Source organism: Mus caroli, unplaced genomic scaffold (assembly GCF_978045245.1).
Source record: "Mus caroli unplaced genomic scaffold, Mus_caroli_1 scaffold_1, whole genome shotgun sequence".
In the NCBI taxonomy this organism is placed as follows: Eukaryota; Metazoa; Chordata; class Mammalia; order Rodentia; family Muridae; genus Mus; species Mus caroli.
Window position 1 is genome coordinate 71190098 of NW_028227256.1, and position 20488 is coordinate 71210585.

A 20488-nucleotide genomic window follows, 5' to 3' on the forward strand; every position below is an offset into this window, starting at 1 on the left:
CCCACAGTCCTCAATCTACAGGCGGACATTTCATGGCAACCAGACCATGGGTCACCCAGACTCTCCTTCACAATATGCCCATAGGCGCCTGGTCCCTCCCATAACTTCGCTCAGCCTCATCCTGCACAGCTTGACAGGCCTCCTGAGGACTAGCTGCCTACAATAGAGAGAGGGCAAGCAAGCCACATCTGGATGCCGGGTCTGAAGCCCCTTCCCCCAGCCAGCCATGGCTCTCAGAAACCTCAGCCAAGGATGACTTCCTGGCCCTCCTGACCCCTGTGCATATCTCCCACAGCCTCTGAGGAAGGGGTCTCCTCTTGCCCTGCTCCCGGCAGCATCAAGTTGTTTCCCATCCCCCTTCCCGGGAGCGTCTACCCACTGGCTCCTTCTAGACTCCCACGTGGGCCCCAGACCTGTCGCAGACCCCTAGCCCTGCACACCTCTTCCAAAGGAGAGACAGGAAAAATGGGGAACTCTTGGTAAGAGCAGGAGACTTTGAAGAAAGGGTCTAGAAAAGACAAATGTGACAGAAACAGAATTCCCCATCAACGCGGCTATTTCTGGGTTTAAGAGTCTGGATGAGTACTCTGGGTCCTCAGTTCCCCATCTCTCACCCCTGGCCAGGGCACTGACCCTTGCTCCTCAGGCTCAGGCACAGAGCCACTGAAGGGAGTGACAATTTCCACCCCACTATTAAGAGGAACAAAACAAAAGTTTCTGACTCTGCTCACAGTGCCCGCATCAGTGGCCAGCTGAGGGAAGGAAGGGGAGACTGGGGGGCCCAGAGGCAGAGCCCAAGGACCTACAGCTCCAGTCTATTCTTGTGTGCGTATCCCCTTCGTCCGATTCCCCCCCCCCGACCCCCACCAACTAAGGCTCTTAGCTGAACAACAGTGGTGCAATCTCAGAGGTAAAGCAACAAGAACCTACCCAGAGCATGCAGGACAGACAAATCCACGTCATCTTCCCGGGGTCCTGTTTCTGTGCTGCGAGGCACGTGGGGGCCTGCCAAGGGCCCCCTGAGCTTGCAGCGTCCACCAAGCAGACAGAAGTGAGAGCAGAGTCCTAAGAGGCTGGTTCAGCCAGCATCTGGGCCTCCACCCCCCTCCTCCGCCCCCCTCCTCACCACTCCTCCTCTTGTCCCAGCCTTCTCTCTCCTCTCTCCTCCCAGACTCCAGGGCTGGCTGGGGGGGGGGGGTAAGAAGCTCGGCTTAGCAGGGGGTGTGAGAGGGACAGGGCCAAGAGAAGTCTGCCCAAGGCAGGGCTCTATGGAGCCAGATCCCCCACAAGCATACATAACATCTCTAGAAGCCATGGAAGCCCCCCCCCGCACCCTCCCCCCCTTCTCCTGATCCGGGGTCTTGAAGCCTGAGATCTGCTCCAAATCGTAGCCCAATGCAGAGACCCCACGCCAGAAGCTTCCAGAACATCAGTGGACACACAGACAGATTCCAATGGCATAGTCTGCAACACCCCAGGGCTTCTAGGCTTCTCCCCAAGATCCCTGGCCTCGGAACACACACTCATTTGCACATATGCAGCTAAGACAGACCCTGATGCCAAGGGCAAGCTCCCCAGAACAGGACAGGCCTTGACACAGGAGAAACTGGTGATAGAGAGGCAGGGCCCTGCCCCCAGGCTGTGGATTTCATCCCAGTTTTTTTTTCCTCCTGATTTCTTCCTCCCCTTTCTTTCTTTCTTCCCTCCAACATCTGTCCCAGCCCTTCCTGCCCTCTGAAAGGGAACCCGCTGCAGGCTCCTGCGAGAGTCTGTTTTTCTTGACTATACCCTGGGCCAACATTTGGTTTGCATTTTCCCACTTCCTTCTCTTTCTCCTCCTCCCCCTTCTCCCCCTTCTCCTCCCCCTCCTCTTCTTCTCTCCACTCCTGAGCCCAGATCTTTCCTTCCCACCCCTCCCCATGCAATATCTTTACCATAGTGCCCCACACCCTGCCCTCCCTGATCCCCCACCTCTGCCCAGGGGGACAAAGAGGCTGGGAAGAAGACAGTGTTCAGGTCCAAATACGTTCCCAGGAAGCCCTGCAGGGAGACCGACAGAATCTGTCCCAGGCCCCCACTGTCTGTATCCATCCCCCCCAAAATAATAAACCATCTCTCTCCTGAGCTCTGGCCTGGCTGGACCAAGTGAGGGGTGGGTGGAGGCCATGAATAACAACTCTCTGGAGAGATCCACGTAAGGACAGGGGCTCCGCCAACGCCCTCTGTGGATGCACAAACAGCAGGAAGCAGTCCAATTTACAAACACACACAGGCCAAGGACAGGGCCCCGCCCAGAGTAGGCACTTGGAGGCCATTTGCCTGGACTGAGTCACCCAGCAAAAAAGTCCTCTGGCCTGGGCTCCAAGGCACACGTATGAGTGAGCTGGGCATACCCACGTCACACAGACAAAGGGTTCCATGTCTCCTTCCTCTCTTTGACCTGTCCAGGATCATGCTTTGACACTGTATCAATGCCACATACAGCACCACCCGGAGTCATGGGGATCTCTGTCCAGCCAGGTATACAGACTCCCAACCCAGTCAAGTTATTCCCCTAGAAACAGAGGAAGGAGAGAACCACACTCCCTTTTCACCCGAGAAAACCCTACCCCACCAGATACTCAGGCGTCACACTATGGCAGAACTAACTACCATGCTTAGCCTTGGCGAGGGAAAGAGCAGAGGACTCCGAAATAGAGTCTCTAATTCTGGTCCTTCCTAGAGCCTAAGTGAATGAGTTAGGGTGGAGAGCCTAAGTCCCCTTTGCATCCTTCTCTAGGCTCTTCTGCAGAGCTAGGAGGCTGAGAAAGGGGGCTCGCATCCCTCACTTCTCAATGCCTGCAGCATCCCCAAGCCCAGGTTCCCTACCCCCAAACCCGACTGCTACAACCCAGCTGGCAGCGGCTCGGGAAGAGCCCAGTGTTTTTCCTGTAGTCATAAGGATCCACAGACAGTCACCCTTACAAACTTCCTCCCCTCCTCTCCTGGTTGGAGCATTACAGTAGAGTTTCCTGAGAGCCCTGAGCCTTGCTATGCCCAGACCCCATCACTGGTCCTCCTGGATCCTCTTCTCTCTGAAGATACTCAAGAGTTCCCCTGCCTGTTCCCACAGCCCTTAGCTGCTGTCACAGAAGACATATGCCCCAATCCCCAGCTGCTTTCTGGGGAGTTCTGGAAAATCAGGTCAGAAAACAGGCCAAAGACACCATAACAATGGCACCAACTTGTCTGACCTCCATGACCTTGAAGGGGCTCTCCAGTCTCCCTTCCTTGGATCAAAACCACCTAAGGGTCCTCTTAGAGGAAACAACGCCCCCTCTCCTTCTTTGCCAAGTTCTTGGTGGCCTCTCCTGTACTTTAACCCTTCCCTGTAAAGAAAGGGTTTTTTACTACTTAATGATTATCTCCCTGTTGACTGTTAAATGCCAGCCAGCCTTGCTGTCGTCAGCTCTTCAGAGCTACCTGTGTCCTCCCAGAGCTGAACATGGGCGAGCTCCCTTTTTGTATCCCTCGAGCCAAGTATACAGAAAATGCTGAGATGGCTCAGCAAGTCCCATGAGTTGTTCTCTGACCTCCACACATACACACATACGCAGTGGCATTTGTGTGTGTGTGTGCATGCAAGGAGAGACACACATGATAGATAGATAGATAGATAGATAGATAGATAGATAGATAGATAGATAGATAGATAGATAGATAGATGTAATTTGGGGGTTTTGAGACAGGGTCTCACTATTGGAGTCCTGGGTGGCTTAGAACCCACTACATAGAAAAAGTTCTCAAATTCATAGAGATCCACCTGCCTCTGTCTCCGGAGCACTGGGATTAAAGGTGTGTGTCATCATGTGGGGTTAAATGTAGTTTACACAAATAAAATTAAAAACCGAAAGAGCCTGGCATGATGGTGTAAGCCTTTAATCACAGCACCAAGGAGGAGAGGCAAGGTGGATCTTTGTAAGTTCGAGGCCAGCCTGATCTACGCAGTGAGATAATGGGTTATAGAACAGCCAGGGCTACATAGAGAAACCCTGACTAGAAAAAAAGAAAAAATAAAAATGAGTAAGTCAACCAATTAGTCAAGAGGCCCTAACATATTTTCCTTCTGTTAGCATCTCCTAAGCGCTTCCAAACCCTTCATTCTCTCCCCTCAAACAGATGTGAGCAGTCCTGCCTGCTACCTTTGCCCAAGCTTGCAATGCCCACCCATTGTCAGGACTCCCTCCTGTCAGCCATGGCCTCTGATTTGAACCCCAGCAGGCAAACCCGCTGGAGGGCTTGCTCATCTTGGGAGCCCCACATGATGCCCAGAGCCTACTGTGTTACATGCAGCAGACACCGGGTACACACTGGTGAGCTGGCTGGGTTCCCCATGGGTGACACCAGGAGCCTAAGAGCCCGGCCATCACCCTATGCCACGCTGCCTCCCTTAGGCAGCAGTGGCTGGTTTCATTTCCTCCAGCAGACCTCCTGGCCCCTCCCTCTAGCCCCCCTATGGTGCAGCCAGCTGAAGAAACAGGCTTGTCTGTGGGCTCTGGGCCAGGGGTGGCTTCCAGACACCCAGGGAGGGTCCATGGGCCAGGGAATGAACTAATGGTCTTGGCTGTTCTCCTCTCCTCAATTTCCTTGCCTGCAGAATGGTCAGACTGCCGGTCCCGGCATCCCTCCCAGCCCTACTCCTGCCATGTCAAAGCATCCTAGGAGCAAGTGCCCCCAAATCCATTCTTCCCACACACACCCCCAGCATGTCCCTCAAAAATCTGCCAGTGTCTCACCCAGCTTTCATTATGGCAGTGAGCCACCCCTCGGCCCCACCTGCCACAGAATCTGAAGGTCACAGAGTGTTAGAGCTTTTCTAAGCTCAGCCTATCTGAGCAGGCATCATCCATCCCTGCCCTCCTCAGTTCTTTGGAGGGACCTCACTATCAAAGAACCAAATCTATATTTTTATGTAAAAACTGATTACAAAATATGGAAAATGCACATTTTAAAGTGTTAGCTATGTTTGTTTGTTTTTTTTTTTTTTTTAATTTGGAAAGGCAAATTACTTATCTGTCAAAATGATCTGACCTTTGGGACACTTCTCACCTCACCTCGGGCCCTTTTGAGCAGATAACTAGCTGCATTGTGGTCAAGGGCAGGGCAGCGCGTGATCTCCCAGGAGTCTCATTAAGAGCATAGTTCATGGTCCTCTGCCTCCGAGACCCCAGACTTCCCAGGTTCTTCTAAGTTTCTCCTAAGTGCCTTGCTCGGCAGTCTTCACATGGCCAAAGGTCGCCCTCTGCTCTTCCCCTGCAATGCATTCTCTTTACCCTGAGGTTGGACACCCAAAGCCTCTCTCTAAGACAGAAGAGAGTGCAGAGGGCTGGAACACTCAGCTATAGATCTCCACATTCCTTCTGCCCGTCAGACTCTGCCACTTGCCCCTTACCGGGGAAAGATTAACACTAACCAACCAGTCATCCTACCAAGCCTCATTTTAAAGAAACTGAGGCACCGAGAGGTTGAGCAACTTGCTGGAGTCCCACAGCTAGGACGTGAGTCAGTGGAGCCCAGGCATCTGAGTCCTCCTCTCCTAGGGATAGCAATTTGTTGTGTTGCCCCTGGAGCTTAACAGTCAGTCACCCAGGAACAGCAGTCATGCTCCTGTGTTATGGTGACTGTTAACTGTCCTCTTCACTTCTCATTCAGGAGCTGACACTGACAACACAGCTCCAGGAAGATCAACGGGCCCCAGGCTCAGCAGGGTGCAAGGACACACAGAAGGAAGAGCTAAGGTAAGTGAGCTTGTGTACATGGGTCAAGATGAGACCCACTGGCTTTCCCCTGGCAGGCAGGAGTTAGACCCTGCTGCTTCTAGAGCCACTCTTTCTAACAAAGCCACACCATCTTCCCCATGCACAGGCATTCTTTGAAGTCTTTGGGGTCCCAGTAGCTCCTGTGCCAGCCACTGCGCTGGGATGTCTATGGTGCAAACGTACAGGCAAGGATTGAGTGGGTGCTCCAGTCCCATCAGCAAGCTCTGAACACCAGGCACTTCACCCTGATGTCCACTGAGGCCCCTCATAGACAACCCCAGGCCCTTCCCCCAAGCCCAATGCCCCACTGACTAAGGTTGCTGCCCCACACTCCAGAAATCTGAGTGCTCTGTGGAAGGTAAAGTCTCAAGCAGTCCCAATTTCAGCCTTCATTCCCACAGCCGACACAGGAAGGATCATGGACATCCTGCACTCCCCGTCCCCCACCTCCAGTCCACCAGCGCCCTGGAAGGGGACAGTGTCTGGGCCCAATCCTGATAATTTTTAATAAGCTCCTTCCCGGCTCCATGATTTTGATCTCCTTTCCAGCTCTAATTTCCTGACTGACTCGAGCCCTCAAAGGCTGCAAGAGGCAGCTGCCACAGATGCTTGTTGCCCTTGCTGCAAGCCCCTAGCTCGGTCCTGGCTCTGAGGAGGTCTAGTGGAGCCTCTCCTACCCTGCAGATGAGGAAAGGGAATGGCTGGACGGCTGGATCCACTGACCTGGTCCCGGCTGGCCATTTCTCAGTGCAGACTGTTCCCAAAGCTGAAAACCGGTGTCTGCAACATCTGGACTCAGAGCCTAAGGGATGGTGGCTGGGGCTCCAGCCCTGCACTCCCCCAGAGGCAGCGCCTGCCTCCCAGCCAATCCCCAGGGACAATGCATTTTGCTGGAAAATTTCAAAGCATATCTTGGGTGACTGGGGCAGAAGCCTGCTGGCACCTTTCCTCACTGCGGAATGGCAGAGAGGGAAACTGAGGTACAGAGACAGCACCTGTAATAAGGAGCTAAAAATTCCTGAGGGGTAGGAAGAAGGGAAGAGTGACTAGGGACATCTTTCCGTACCTGAAGAGGGCAAGTAGGAAGTCAGAAAAAAATACCCTTAATTTTTGTTGAGTCCCCTTCAATAGAGTGAGCACATTGTTAAACACCCTATGTGTGATACAGATTTTATATATATATATATAATTTCCATTCTACACATAGGAAAACTACTTGGACTAGTTGTACTAGCTGTCACTGTCCAGACCCTCAGCTTGTCGGTGAGAATGTCAGAATTCGAAGTCAGGCAGGCTGGCTCCATCACAGATTCTCTTAACCACGGTGTACCCACCATTCTGGAGCTGAAGTAGCTCCACAGAGGATCAAGACACCGAAGCCCTCTGCCTCTGGAAGCCTCATTAGAGGCTGCTGGGGCAATGATAGCCATGCTGTTGGGGGGACCCGCTGATCCTCCAGTCAAGATTCCTGCCCCGTCCCTTATTTTGGCTGCGTCCCACATAAGCTACTTTGAAGACACTGCCAGGGTTTCTCTAGAGGAATCCTAGGGAAAAGAATGCTCAGATAGACCTCCATTCTCAATACGGCAAGTGCTACCTCAGAATGCCCCCCCAAACTCCACGTGCTGACCCCCTCCCTGGGAGACATGCTTTTCTTATGCTGTTCTGAAGCCACTCTGCCTTTCTGAATAGGCAGAGTCAAAGCCACCTAATAGCTACTCCCTTTTCATCTCATCTCCTTGCGTTAACTAACTCCAGGGCCTCTGAGATTGGGAGGTGGGGGTGGGGGGTGGAGGGGTTGGGAGTTTCCAGGAAAAGGCTTCTCTTCCTCCAGAAATTTAAAAAAAAAAAAAAAAAAAGCAACTCCCGAAATGCCCCCCCACCCGGTCCTCTAATTTCTAGGACCATTCAAGACTCAGAGCTTTCCATCAGACTTCTGATGCTAAGGGTTTGCACTATGGACTGACAGCTACTCCCCCTCCTGGGTCGTCTAGCATGGGCTAGGGACTCCCCCAGGATTCCCTACAGTCATGAGAGCCACAAGCTGACAAGGCCACAATGGTGAGTCCCTGAAAGTGAAAGGTAATCCATCAAACTTAACGGGGGAAAGGAGGAGTCGGCTGGAGGGCTGGAAGGGACCAGGTGACGCGTTACCTGGCTGCGAAGGCAGAGGCGCAGGGGCAGGAGGCAAGAGAAGAGGTACTTGCCCCAGCGGATCACGCAGGAGAAGCACCAGCTCAGCCGAGTCATGTTGCCCGGGAAAGTAGGTGCCCAGGGCACACGGGTGACGAGAGAAGGACCGAGACGCCTGTTGGAGACCTAGGGGCAGAAAATCAGTGCCCTGTTCCCGGCATCTCCCGGGGCTTCGGTCCCCGAGGAGCAGCTGGGGTATCCTGCCCCCTCTAGCGGGAGGAGCGGGACAGCGGACCCTCGGCGCGGCGCCAGCCTGGCTCCATCTCCTCGGAGCCCCTTCGGGCAGATGCAGGGCGCTTCCACCCCGGGGGCCTTCCTCCGCCGCTCCCTCTCTCCTCCTTCCGCGGCGACGTACCAGCCTCCAGCCTCCAGCCTCTGCTGCTGCCGGCTTCCTGGGCGCTAGAGCCCGGTAACTTCTGAAGCAGTGGGGACCGGGCAGAGGCGGTGCCAGGCGCAGGGCGGCCGCCTGCGGGAAGGAGCGACAGCAGCATTGTGCTCGCGCTGCAGTGAGTGTGAGTGTGTGTGCGCGCACGTGGATTCCCTCTAGGCCTCCCTCTGATTCCCAGATTGCTCCCCAGAGCATAATGTGATTAACTTAAACGGAGGCCGCCGGCTTCCACCGCCCACAGGGCGTGCACATGGGGACCCAGATCAACTTTGGCATCCTCTGACCCTGGCCACACCCCTACTCATCGTCGGGGATCCCTTTGCAGCCCACTCTAGAAGTGAGGGGGCCCAGAGCACAAAGCACCCCAACAGGTTGGAAGGACCACGCCTCCCTCCTGCTGGGGTTGTTGCGTGCTCTTCTTCGCATTTTCTTGCCTTGCCGGGTGCCACTTCCCTGCCTCTGAGAGAGTCTGGGGGTTGGTTGTACATGGTGTGGATTTCGGGAATAGGGTTTGGGGGGTCATTACACTCGAACCCTAGAATTAGAAATAGGGAAAGAAAAGAGGACAGACGCGGGGTTCTGGAGAAACCAGCAGACAAAGGCAAAGAGAGGACCAACAAGCAGTGTGGGGGAGTGGCGGCAGCCAGCGCTGAATTTCGCCTGAGTCTGTGGCTGCCGAGAAGCTAAGAGGGCAACGGGCCAGGAGCTGAGCTGAGGCTGCTTCCTCAGCAACTGGACACTGCTCCCTCCCGCCCCCCGCAGACCCTGGCCCCTCTCCCACTGCCGCAATCCCGGAGCTTGCCTGGGCTTCCCCCAAAACCCACCCATCTCAAGACCAGATTTCTAGGTGTGTTCCGCTGTCTCCTAACTTCCAGGGTCTTTCTCAACTTGCAGCTAAGGGCCTGAGAGTCTTATCTGCCGCCGCCCCCCACTCCCACCCCCAGACTCTCCTGCAATGCAGAGACCTTCTTAGGTCCACCCTGCCCCAGCCCCCACAAACTCCCTCCTCTCCCGCACTTTCCCTACCCCACATCAGACAACACGGGTTGGGGGGAGGGGGGAACGGATGGGCAAAAGGCCAACCAGGGAGAAGAGATAGTTCCTGGTGTGCGGGTAGAGACAGAGAGAGACAGACATGAGGGCAGCCAAGCAAGGGGCCCCCATGATGAAACTTCAAGATGAAGACGACGGGGGGGGTGGGGGGGGGATGGGGAGTGGTCTGACTGCACTTATGAGAGCCCATTCCTGGGAAGTGAGCCTTTGTCTGTGCCCACTAACCCCAGGGATGTCCCTGGCACTGCTCAGTCCTCTTCCAAGCCTGAGGGGAACCTCACCCTTCATAGCCTCCCCACCTTGGGACCACAGGAAAGAGACTGAGCCTGGAGGAAATGGAGTTTAATCCATAGCATGTGGGCTGATGCTTAACTGAAAGGAATCACTAGTTGAGTTTTTAAAGATGGGAGGAAGTTCCTCAGATAGAATTGGCTGACTTGAGGCTCTGCCTAACCCCAGGGAGGAAAGCAGGGTAACTTTTTCTTCAAAGGATTCTCAGTCAGTGCTTAGGGTATGATAGATACTCCACTGAGCTGGATGGAGGAAGGACTGGTGGGCAGGAAGGGAAAGAGGTGATGGCGAGACCCAGCCTTCTGCAGCCTAGAATCCTGCCGGACAGGGCACCTAGGCAAAGTTTTCCATTGCTAGCCTCTGCCCAGCAGGAGGAACCTTTGGCCAAGGACCCTCCTCAGGGAGAGCAAACAGTTTGTGACACCCAGGACAGAAAGCCAGACCAGTTGCTTCCTGGAGAGTCCTTACAAATGTACCACACCCTGCCTGTCTCGGTTCATGAAAGTCAAGGTAATTCTCCACAAATCCACTGTTCTAAGTCTACCAGAATCCCTGTGGAATCTCTTTACCCTCTCAGAACCATCCATTCCACGATACCCTGCAAGGTTCTAGCAAGAACCCCTTTGACTTTCTCTTCCTTCAAAACTTCAAAATGGAGGGAGAGTCAGGGTAAGCTTCCAATTCCCAAAGCCTCCTCCCAGTCTTGTTTTGGGTTGTTTGAGACAGGATCTCACTACGTGGCCCCGGCTGACCTGGAACTCTCTATATAGACCAGGCTGGCCTCGAACTCAAACAGATCTGCCCGTTTCTACTTCCCAAGTGCTAGCATTACAGGCTTAAACCACCATGCCTCCCTCTCCTTCCAGTCTTGATTCCCCTGCTCCCTCAAGTCCCTGAGGGCACCAGCTAGCCACTCCATCCAGTTCACAGTGGCTTCTTGGTCTACGCCCCTCCCTGCCAGCTCTGCTTCCGGGCCTGTGAGGCTCAAAAGGTACACAGTTCCTCACTCATGGATCAGATGCAGACACAGGGGACCATGGATTGGAAGTGAAATATGATATGGTAGAAGGATTAGGTGAACCTAGGCAGGACCCTGGTCTGACAGAGGGTTTCACTAGCAGACACCACATAAAGACTCTCTACTGCCTTCATGTGGGGACTCAACAGTGAACCTCAGGTTCTTATCTCTGTCTCTCCAGTGATACTTTTGATACATTTATTTTGTCTGTGTTCGTTAGTTCCTTTGTTTGCTTGTTTGTTTATTTGTTTGGGAAGCATGCGCATGTCATGGCTTACATGTGGAGGTTAAAGTTCAACTCGCAGTCGTCAGCCTTCCCCTACCAAGTCGGTCCTGTGGGTTGAATTCAGGTTGTCAGGCTTGGCAGCCAGCCCTTACACCCCGATCCCCCAATGACATCTTTAAAGGGCTGGTCACACCATCCAGTGAATGACTGATTGCTTCTGGTCTCCCTGTCCATAAGGCAGGACCTTCCTAGGCTTCCACAGACCCAGGGCCTGACTTCCAGCCCTGACAGCTCCTGCTCTTCTCCACTCCTCCCATCCTGCTAGACTCCAAGTGGGCATGGGATAAAGTCCTTCAGGGCTTGAAAGAATAGGAATTTCTTCGTCTGGTCTGATAGATGGGTTGTATAAGCTCCTGGCACCATGATGGGCTGTGTCCCCCTCAAACTGTCAGCCAAAATAAATATACCCTCTCCTGAGTAGATTTTGTCAGGTATTTTTTTAAATTATTTTTTTTCTTCTTTTCTTTTTTTTCTTTGAGTGACTGTGTGTGTGTGTGTGTGTGTGTGTGTGTGTGTGTGTGTGTGTGTGAGAGAGAGAGAGAGAGAGAGAGACAGACAGACAGACAGACAAACAGACAGACAGACAGACAGGAGAGAGGCATGTAGGTAGCTTCAGAGGCCAAAAGATGACAGGTCCCCTGGATCACAGGTAGGTGAGAACTGACCTGGAAGCAGATCCCAACCCCAGACAGGGTGAAGGCCATCTGTGATCTACCCACCCCCACATATCCACATATTCTTAGATCAGGGCCAGGGGAGTCCCCTTTTCCCATAGCAAATCAAGGCAAGGAGAAAAGGGTTCCCAAAGGGGCCAGTACAGGTGTCAGGAAACAAGAGAGCAGGTCACAGCGCAGCTGTGCCCTGGGACAGGCGTGGGAGGAGGGTCTACCTGGCAGCCCAGCACAGAGTCTCCTCTGTTGGTTTTGTCTTCCAGGACAAAGGCAACTCCTGTTAGAGGAGAGTCCCAGAGCATTTGATCTCAGGCTCCCAGACTTTCTTTCACACCTAGAAAGAAGTGTGCAGGCATGGTTCCCTGGGGACCTCCCAACCCTTCCCCAGGAAGGGCTTGGATCCAGTAATTCCCCTTTTCTCCCTACTCGCCACCTGCTCACAAGAGCCAGTGTCCCTACCCTCTCTTGTGATGCCCCAAAGGGCCCAGGAGGTTTGCAGTCAAATTCTCCCACCCTCAGGTTGGGTTCTTGGTCCTTCATCTCCCCCAGGGTCCTCTCAACTGTACTCACAAGATCAAACACCCATAAAACTCACACCCAGCCCCAGGCCACTCTGCCTACAACAGAACAGATTCCTGCAGAGTAGACCTGACTCACAGGGGCTCAAGTGGCAACAGCTCTAGGCAGCCTCCTCTGGCCAGCCCACAGGAGTCCTTCTCCCTCCAGTTCTTCTGTGGGCACTGATAGCTCATTCCCTCCCAGTACTTGGCGCCATTCCTTGTTGATATATCTGCTGGCTTCTTCATTCTCCCTTTTTTCCCCACCAGAAGGCCAGCTCTAGAGGCCACTGTCCACCACTCTCAGGTGCACCCTAGTACCCAGCACAGGATCCGACATGTGGGCGGTAAACAGGAGCTCACTTGAGGTGGACGCAGGGAGAAGAGAGGGAGGGATGAAGGGTGAAACATCCCTTCCAGATTCCAGATCCAGGCCATTGGTCACTTTGAGAGTTCTGCTGTCACTGCAGCCAGGCCAATAAGATCTTTATGTCCCCTCTCTCCTCATCCTGACAAGAGACACCTTGATCTCTCTTCTGAACCAGCCCTCTGGTGTCCACTCAAACTTAGAAATGCTCCACCCCTTCCCTACCCCTGCTTGTCACAGGACTCTGAGGCCCTGATTGCTTACAGTGATTTGCTATACATGGCCAGCAAGTATCAGTGCCAAAACTGACAGAGGCCTCTGTTCCTGGCCCATTGCTTTTCCATAGTATAACATGGTAGCCAGAAGGAGAGAAGGCAATGTCTGTCCTCTTAGAGGTGTTCATTCACCACTGCTAACCCAGGTCTCTGATCTTCTACAGCGGGGAAGTTCCTCCTGATAGCTAACCTCCAGTCCCCCTCTCAAATTCCAACCGTTTCTTTCCTTGAGTCTGCCTTCCTAGGGAAGAATAGCTTGGTCACTCTCTTCTATACAATAAATGCCTCCAGACTGGCAGCACAGTATTCAAGCCCCCTCCTCTCCCCACCCCCACCGCTCTCTGTTCTCTGGGCTGAGAATCCTGGTCCTCTGGGCCCCTTTCCAAATGATTTCCATCACCACTCAGCGGCCTAGGACATGATTAACGGTGGGTGGGGGAGGAGTGGGAGTGGGGACAAACCAGGCAAGCTATTGATCCACTAGGGACCCCCAGGGTGGGGAAGGAAGGGCAAGGGTCCTGAGGTCATCCCGGTCATCCCTTCTCCCTGGAGTGTTCTTTGCAGGGCCCAGAATGGAGACTGCAGGCCTGGGAGCTGGGCTGCTGGGTGGGAGCCCAGGCCCCACAATAAGATTACAGCAGGGAAGGTCTAATTGATTCTGATGGATCTGAGAAAGGCGGGGATGAATGGGGAGCACGAAGGAGTGCAAGGAAGGAGGGTGGTGGAAGGGGATCCAGAGAGCTGGGCAGGGAAACCCCATTTTGCATCAGCACTAGCTAATTCAATCATGGAGTGCCCTGCCCCCACCTCCACAGCCCCTCCCCTCCTGGGAAACCAGCCACTGCCAGCCTCACCCCCACTCCACAGAGAGGCACAGGAGCAGAAAGCTGACCTAAAGCCTCAAGACTAGGGACCCAGATGAAAAAGAAAGGCTGAGACAGACATTCCCTGGAGGAGGGAAAGATGGGGGCAGTCTGAGGCAGAGACAGATCAACAGGTTCTGCCTACCTCTCCTTAACCATGTCTCTTCACCAGGTCCCTTTCTCAGGCCACTTCCAAAACTGTGGCACATGGAAACCTAAAAGTGGATCTTGTGACTCCCATGCTCCTGCCTCAGCCTTGGCCTCAGCCTGGAGCCTACAGATATCTGAGAACATGGGCAGAAGCCAGGTCATTGGGACAGACCTCTTCAGGACAGAGAGGACAGAAGGAAGGAAAGGACCTCCAAGAGAAAACACCAAGCTGACTGAGGGAGGGACTAAACAGAACCCCACAGTCTGGAGCAGGGAGAGGACCAGCAAGTGGAGAGGGGGGCAGAGCAGGGAGACCTAGCAGGGCCAAGCTGAGGGGCTGGAAGAAGACGATTGGCTCCTCCCTTCTAGAAAGAGCAAGGTAGAAAAGGAAGGGACACAGGAAGAGGGTGATGGCACAGACCAGCCACCCAAGGACACTGAATTGAGAAGCAAGCCAGACCTGGCTCCATCCACTGCCTGCAGAAACAGCCGGTCCTGACGAGATTGCCTTCCCAGGCTCAGTGCACAGGAAAGGAGTTGCTGCAGCGGGTCCAAGCTCAGGTCTCCAGATTGTTCTAGCCACCATAGTCCCCAGAGTGGAGAACCTTAGAAGGACCTGGACAGGTCCCGAACAGGTTCTTAGACGGTGTGATGGGGTCAAAAGCCCACCTAGACATAAGACCTTCCCACCCCACAGGTGCAAGGGATATGACACCCTGATACCGTGATTGGTTCTAAACAGCGATACCCTTCAAGTCAAAGCTAGACATTCTCCTACAGACTTAATCCCTCCTTTCCCCCAATCTGAGTGGTACAATTTGGATTCCTCCTCACCCTGACCCCAAAATTCCCAATCCTATTCCATGATCCCTTGAGTCCAGTTTCTAACACATTTTTCCTCTTGCTCTGTGGTAGCTTCAGGGTAGAACATGCCTGGCCAGGCTCAAACAGACCAGAGAGAAGGTCCTATCTTGCCCTGTGAATGGACCAATCTGGGTTCCAGCCCCTCTGGGAGACTCAACCTTCTCCTCTGTGAAATGGGCATCACCTCTTATCTCCCAAAGAGAAGGACCCAGATACAAAAAGACTAGCATCCAAATCCTGGCCCTGAAACCCATGGGGCACATGACCTTGAGGATACTGTGTCATCCTGAGCCACCATTAACGTCTTCTATAAGATGGAGACAAGAAGCTGACCTCCCTGGGAGGAAAAAGGAGTGAATTAAATATAAAATTGCCTAACCCGCTTGACATACCAAGGCACCCATAGATGCCCAGACAAGTATCTTAAAACCTGGCATCAGTTGGGGAAGATGCCCTGGGCCTTTTCTCAATAGCCCTTCCTAGTCTGCCAGCTGCACACTGACCACCCATCTACCAGCCAGGGCTTTGCACCAGAGCACAGTGTCTGGAACACGCAGTTCATAGCCCAAGCCAGGCATGAACACTGCGGGAGGGGAGCCAGGTGTCCCAAGAGGACATCAAAATAGTGCTGGCCAGGGATGGGAAGTGGGCCAAAGAAGAGGCAAGGAGACGCTGCATGAGGAAGCTTGGGTCCAAGAACAGAAGTGGGCAAGAGGCTGCCTCTCACTTAGGGAACACAGAAATGGAAGCCCAGTCATGAATTTCTGCGAGCCTACCCCCAACATAATCAAAAGAAATGGGCCGGCACTAAAGCAGAAAGTACTTAAGTTAGACAGCAGGAAGCACCTCCCATGAGACTTTACAATGCTGGAGAGACTTCTGTATTCGCCCTCCCATTCTCCATACTCCTCTTTTAAAAACCTTTTCTAAAACAGAGACTTCTGTTTTCAGCACAAAAATCTCATAAATTCCTCTTCGCCTTTCCAGGAAACCCCATACCCAGAGTCTTCACTCTCGCTCAGCTCCACACCCTTAGAATCATCTTGCCAAAACCCAGAACTCACACCTACCATCCACAGGTCTACTACACTCAGCCCCCTGGGTAATCAGGTCACGTTCCAAGCCAACAGCTGTTCCTTCCCTTCCAGCTGTTCCCCAGCTGGGCCACACCTGGGCCCTCCCACCTGGCTCCTGGCTCTTGACTTCCTTGCGGTTTTTTCTGCCTGTGGGAGGCAGAGCGAGGGTGCACGGGCTGAGTGTGTGAGCCCGAAAGCAAGGAGGAACCGTAGCCACCTGGGGGACAGCGAGAAACCCAACTGTTGTTTCCACGCTTGAAGGAGGGCTAGGGACAAAAATAAAGAGGACAGAGGGTCCGTCCCTCATGGGCCTTGGATTAGAAGAGCCACGCCCAGCCCACCAGGCAGGGCAGGGTCACAGGAGGCTACAGGAGCTGTCTGGCCATGTTGGACCCCAAATGACAGGGGTGACATACTCCCGCCTTTCCCTTCCTTCTCCTACAATGGCTTACTTGCCAGCCTCCTGAGGAGGCTCTAAAGGGTAAGCATGCTAATCCACGATCACATTTGTGCAGTCTGTCTGTCTTACGGCTCTTCTCAGACAGGAAGGATTTCCTGTCCACTCTCTGTGCATAGCTCCAGCAGAGGGTAGGTAACACATCTCCCAGAGTGTTCCAGGGCCTACTTACCACCGTGGATGAATGATAGTTGGAGACATATGGACAAAGCCAGAGAAGTGACATTCCAGCCAGCCTCAGCCCCAAGCCAGATTCCCTCCAGCAGGCCCATCCTCTGAACAGCAGGTTCATGGTGAGTGAGCCTGCCCTGAGCTTCCTCAACCCCAACCAGGAAGCAGCCATGTCACCACCCTTCCAAGGCCCCAGGCCTCCCTGACCCTCATAGGAAAGGGCTAAGATCCAATTGACCGTTCCTCAGACCCCACTCCTGCCTCCTGACACAAACCCTGGATCACTTGTTAAATATTATCATTAGATTTTATATATTATGTATATTATATATTAGTTAAATAAATCATTATCACCCCTGACAACAGTGTCAAACCTGGGGGAGCTGGAGAGATCTGAGTGAGTGGAAGCTGTAGGGCCAAGCAGACTGAGGAGCAGCCAATAAGCAGCTGGCCTCCCCTTTAAGACTCAGGACTGATGGGCACAGACAGGACAACTGGGCTCCAAACATCTGAGAGGAGCTTTCAGGATAACTCATAAAGAACCAGAACCACCTGAAGGAAGCAGTGTAAGGAGAAGAAAGGCTACAAGACGGCCATAATACCCTCAGGGGCAGGAAAGAAGAACTCGCAACCGTGGAACAAGATCAGGAGAGCCCTTAGGGACCCTGAAGGTTTTGGGAATGCCAAGGCCCTGAAGCCCCAGCAGAGCCACAACTGAGCCAGTGTCCCAACATGCTTGATTCTCTGTGCCACTCCAGAAAACGCAGAACTCTCCTCTCTTGGACTCAGGTTCCAGAGCTCATAAGTAAGAATTTAGTCACATTTGAGACCAGCGAGAAAATGAGGAGGGTGCACACAGGCCAGAAAGAGAGAGGTGAGGAACTCTCTCACCTCTGAATTGAAGGCTGATACACCTGGCAGCCTGGGGAGCCTACAGAGAATCATGCTGACCCCTGTCACAGACCCTGTAGAAGTTGCCCAGATTTCCCCCAAGAGACAGAAGACCTCCATTATCCAGATAGAGCAGTGGCTGCTCTCAGAGGCTGGGCTGCTACTCAGCAACTCATGCATGCAGAACTGGCTCTCCACTCCACTGCAGCCCAGGCCACTACCCTGGAATGCTGTGCTCTGCTCTGCTCTGCCTGCAGTGTCCTGGGCTACACTTGGGTTCAGGCCACCAATCCTTACCAGCTAGGACTCCCACATTGGTCTTGCCCTTGACTTGCCTCTCTCTGCCCGTATGTCATTTACCAGCATCAGCAGTTTCCTCCCGAGAGCTCCTTGGGTCCATGGCACTCCAGACTCCCTACTGCCGCAGGGTGGTAGGGAGACCCCAAGGCTCCAGAAGAGCATGTGTTCCCAAGGAGGCCATGGGGAACCTGTGGGTTGGCCCCTGCCTTTGCTCCAGTCACCAAGCATATATCTATTTTTATCCAGAACGCAACAGGCAGCCAGCCAGCCAGGGTTACTCTGGTGTGGGGTCATCAGACTAGCCAGGGCAAAGGGAATGACAGTGGCCTAGGGGAGACCCTGCAGGTTAGGGGAGGGCAGAGAGAAAGGGGTCTATGTTAGGAAAGGGAGAAAGGAAGGGGCCTCCTTCAAAATGGCATTAAGAGTGAAGATAGATGGGGCTGGAGAGATGGCTCAGCGGTTAAGAGCACTGACTGCTCTTCCAAAGGTCCTGAGTTCAAATCCCAGCAACCACATGGTGGCTCACAACCATCTGTAATAAGATCTGATGCCCTCTTCTGGGGTGTCTAAAGACAGCTACAGTGTACTTAGATATAATAAATAAAACTTGAAAATTTTTTCCCTTTAAAAAAAAAAAAGAATGAAGATAGGGCCTGCCTGGTTTCTCTAAAACAGATATTGAGAATGATCTGGGGGCTGGGGGCACACCAGTCTAGAGAGAAAAGAGACGTGAACAGACAGGAGGCAGTGACCAAATCAGAGAGAGAAGAAGGTGAGGGGGAATCATATCCAGTCAGGCACAGCAGTGTCAATGTCCCACCCTACCTACTCCAGGGCCCAGAGGTTCCCCCCTTCCCCAAGGGAACCCAACCCCTTTCCTCCCACCAGGACCACTCAGCCTTGGTCCAGGGCCCCAAGAAACCATGAACCCTTTCAAACACCCATCTCTGCTCACTACATAGGAAATAAGCCAAGCTGATGGGGAGGTGGAGGGGGGCCTCCTGGGAAGAGAGGGGACAATGGAGAGGGGGAAAGGGTGTCCCTTTGTCCCTATGCAGGCTTGGGAGCTCAGATCCACACAAAGACCCTTACAAAGGGCCTTTGGCTCTCAGAGTGGGAGATAAATGGAGAAGGAAGGGAGGGGACAAGAGAGACCCCAGAGCTGGAAATGCCCCCTCTTGTGATATGGGAAGCAAGATGGAGGTTGTTCTCACAGTCCTATAGTCAGCTACAGAGCTCAGGGGGAGGGAGAACAGGGAGGGCTTTGGGAACAGGGTCCATGCTCCCATGGGGAGGAGTGGAGAAGTCTGGGGTCCAGAGTCCCCACCCACCCACTGGAGGCAAGTGAAGGAGAGATCACTGTGCAAAGCAGACACAGATCTAACCCCCCACACTATCTTTGGGAGTATCCACAGCTACTTTCTTAGGTCCTTTCATCTGGCCAGAGCAGGGGCAAGTGCTATGAAGGCTGAAGGCCAGGCTGGGGATGGGAGATTCCCTAGGAGAAGGACTGCTACTAATCAGGCAGAACCTTGACCTCATACAACCAAAGGACTCCCTCCCCACTGCAAGGCCCAGGCGGAAAGACTATCCAGTTTAGCACAGTGGCTAAGACGAGCCCAACAGTCATGACTGTATCCAACACTTTGCAGGGCGACAGAGTGGCTGTTTGTTTGTTTGTTTGTTTGTTTGAATAAGAGGTGCCATTGTTGATGAGGTCAGAGAACAACCTTCCCCAGCTGGTTGTCTCTCTGCCCCGTGTGGATCCCAGGGATTGAACTTGAGTTGTCTGTGGCAAGTGCCATCTGAGCCATCTTTCCAGCCTGAAAAGGCTGGGGTTTTTGGTTGGTTAGGGATGTGTGTGTGTGTGTGTGTGTGTGTGTGTGTGTGTGTGTGTGTGTTCCAAGACAGAATTTTTCTGTTGTAGCCCTGGCTGTTCTGGAACTAGCTCTGTAGACAAGTTGGTCTCACACTCATGGAGATCCATCTGCCTCTGCCTCCCAAGAGCTGGGATAAAGGCGTGCACTACCAAAAAGGCTATTTTTAAAGACATCCGTTGCCATCATTGCTAACTGCCTTGTTGCCTGCCAGTAGAGTCAGACCTCAAGCATACAGGTTTTCCACATAACCAGACCCACACTCTTCTAGAGGGGTTTAATGCAGATACACAGTGTTGGTACCAAGACCTCCAAAACCTGTGACATCACATAGGCGACATCGTGACCTACACACCTGTTGCTAAGACAACAGCCACCATATTCCCAGAATCCATTGGGCTTACCTCCCACCTTTACCTGTGACCAAGTCACCATCCATATATAGAGGAATGTCCCTCTCCCCTCTCTCTTCCTCCCTTTTCTTTCCGCTGCCACCTTGCCCCTCTCTCTCGCCCAATAAACCTCTTACACGTGGAACTGCTATGGCTTGGTGTGCTATGTTTAGACTGGAGCCACTATTCTAACAAATCACATAGAGGGATCAACCAGATGACCCAGAGGGCCTTCGGATGGGAACTGAGTCTGGCTGAGCACCTGCAACATGCTGGAAACACTATTTCTCTCGGTTCCCCAGATCCCTCACTTAATCCCTCAAGCCCCTGTTCTCGCTCTAATTTCCTAGACACAGGAGCTGGGACTCCCAGCTCCATCATCTCACACCTGTTACCAGATCAGCCTGGGCCCTGGACACAATGTATTTCATAACTAGCCTTCCCTCATTCATCTCCAGGATGCTATATCAGTGTCTTCATCTAATGCCTGACCCTGCCCCCCCCCACACACACACACCTCCCAGAGGAGCTTCCAGGCCAGTCTGCTCCT

At 53.3% G+C, this 20488-nt stretch overlaps 1 protein-coding gene across 11 annotated transcripts in view; it reads right to left on the bottom strand.

Annotated features, from left to right (window-relative positions):
• The window catches only part of Tns1 (tensin 1), a 213544-nt gene that overhangs the window by 179120 nt on the left and 13936 nt on the right, over window positions 1-20488 (bottom strand). The window contains exon 1 of one of the 11 annotated variants that reach the window (XM_085838311.1): window positions 17705-17760. The exons of 8 other annotated variants lie outside the window; for them this stretch is intronic. In XM_085838311.1, the coding sequence (XP_085694437.1) occupies window positions 17705-17725 (21 nt within the window). In that variant the 5' untranslated portion in view covers window positions 17726-17760. Of the gene's footprint in view, window positions 1-930; window positions 1048-7952; window positions 8064-17704; window positions 17761-20488 lie in introns of those variants that run through there. 2 more of the 11 variants (XM_085838330.1, XM_029474289.2) reach the window with 2 other exon arrangements.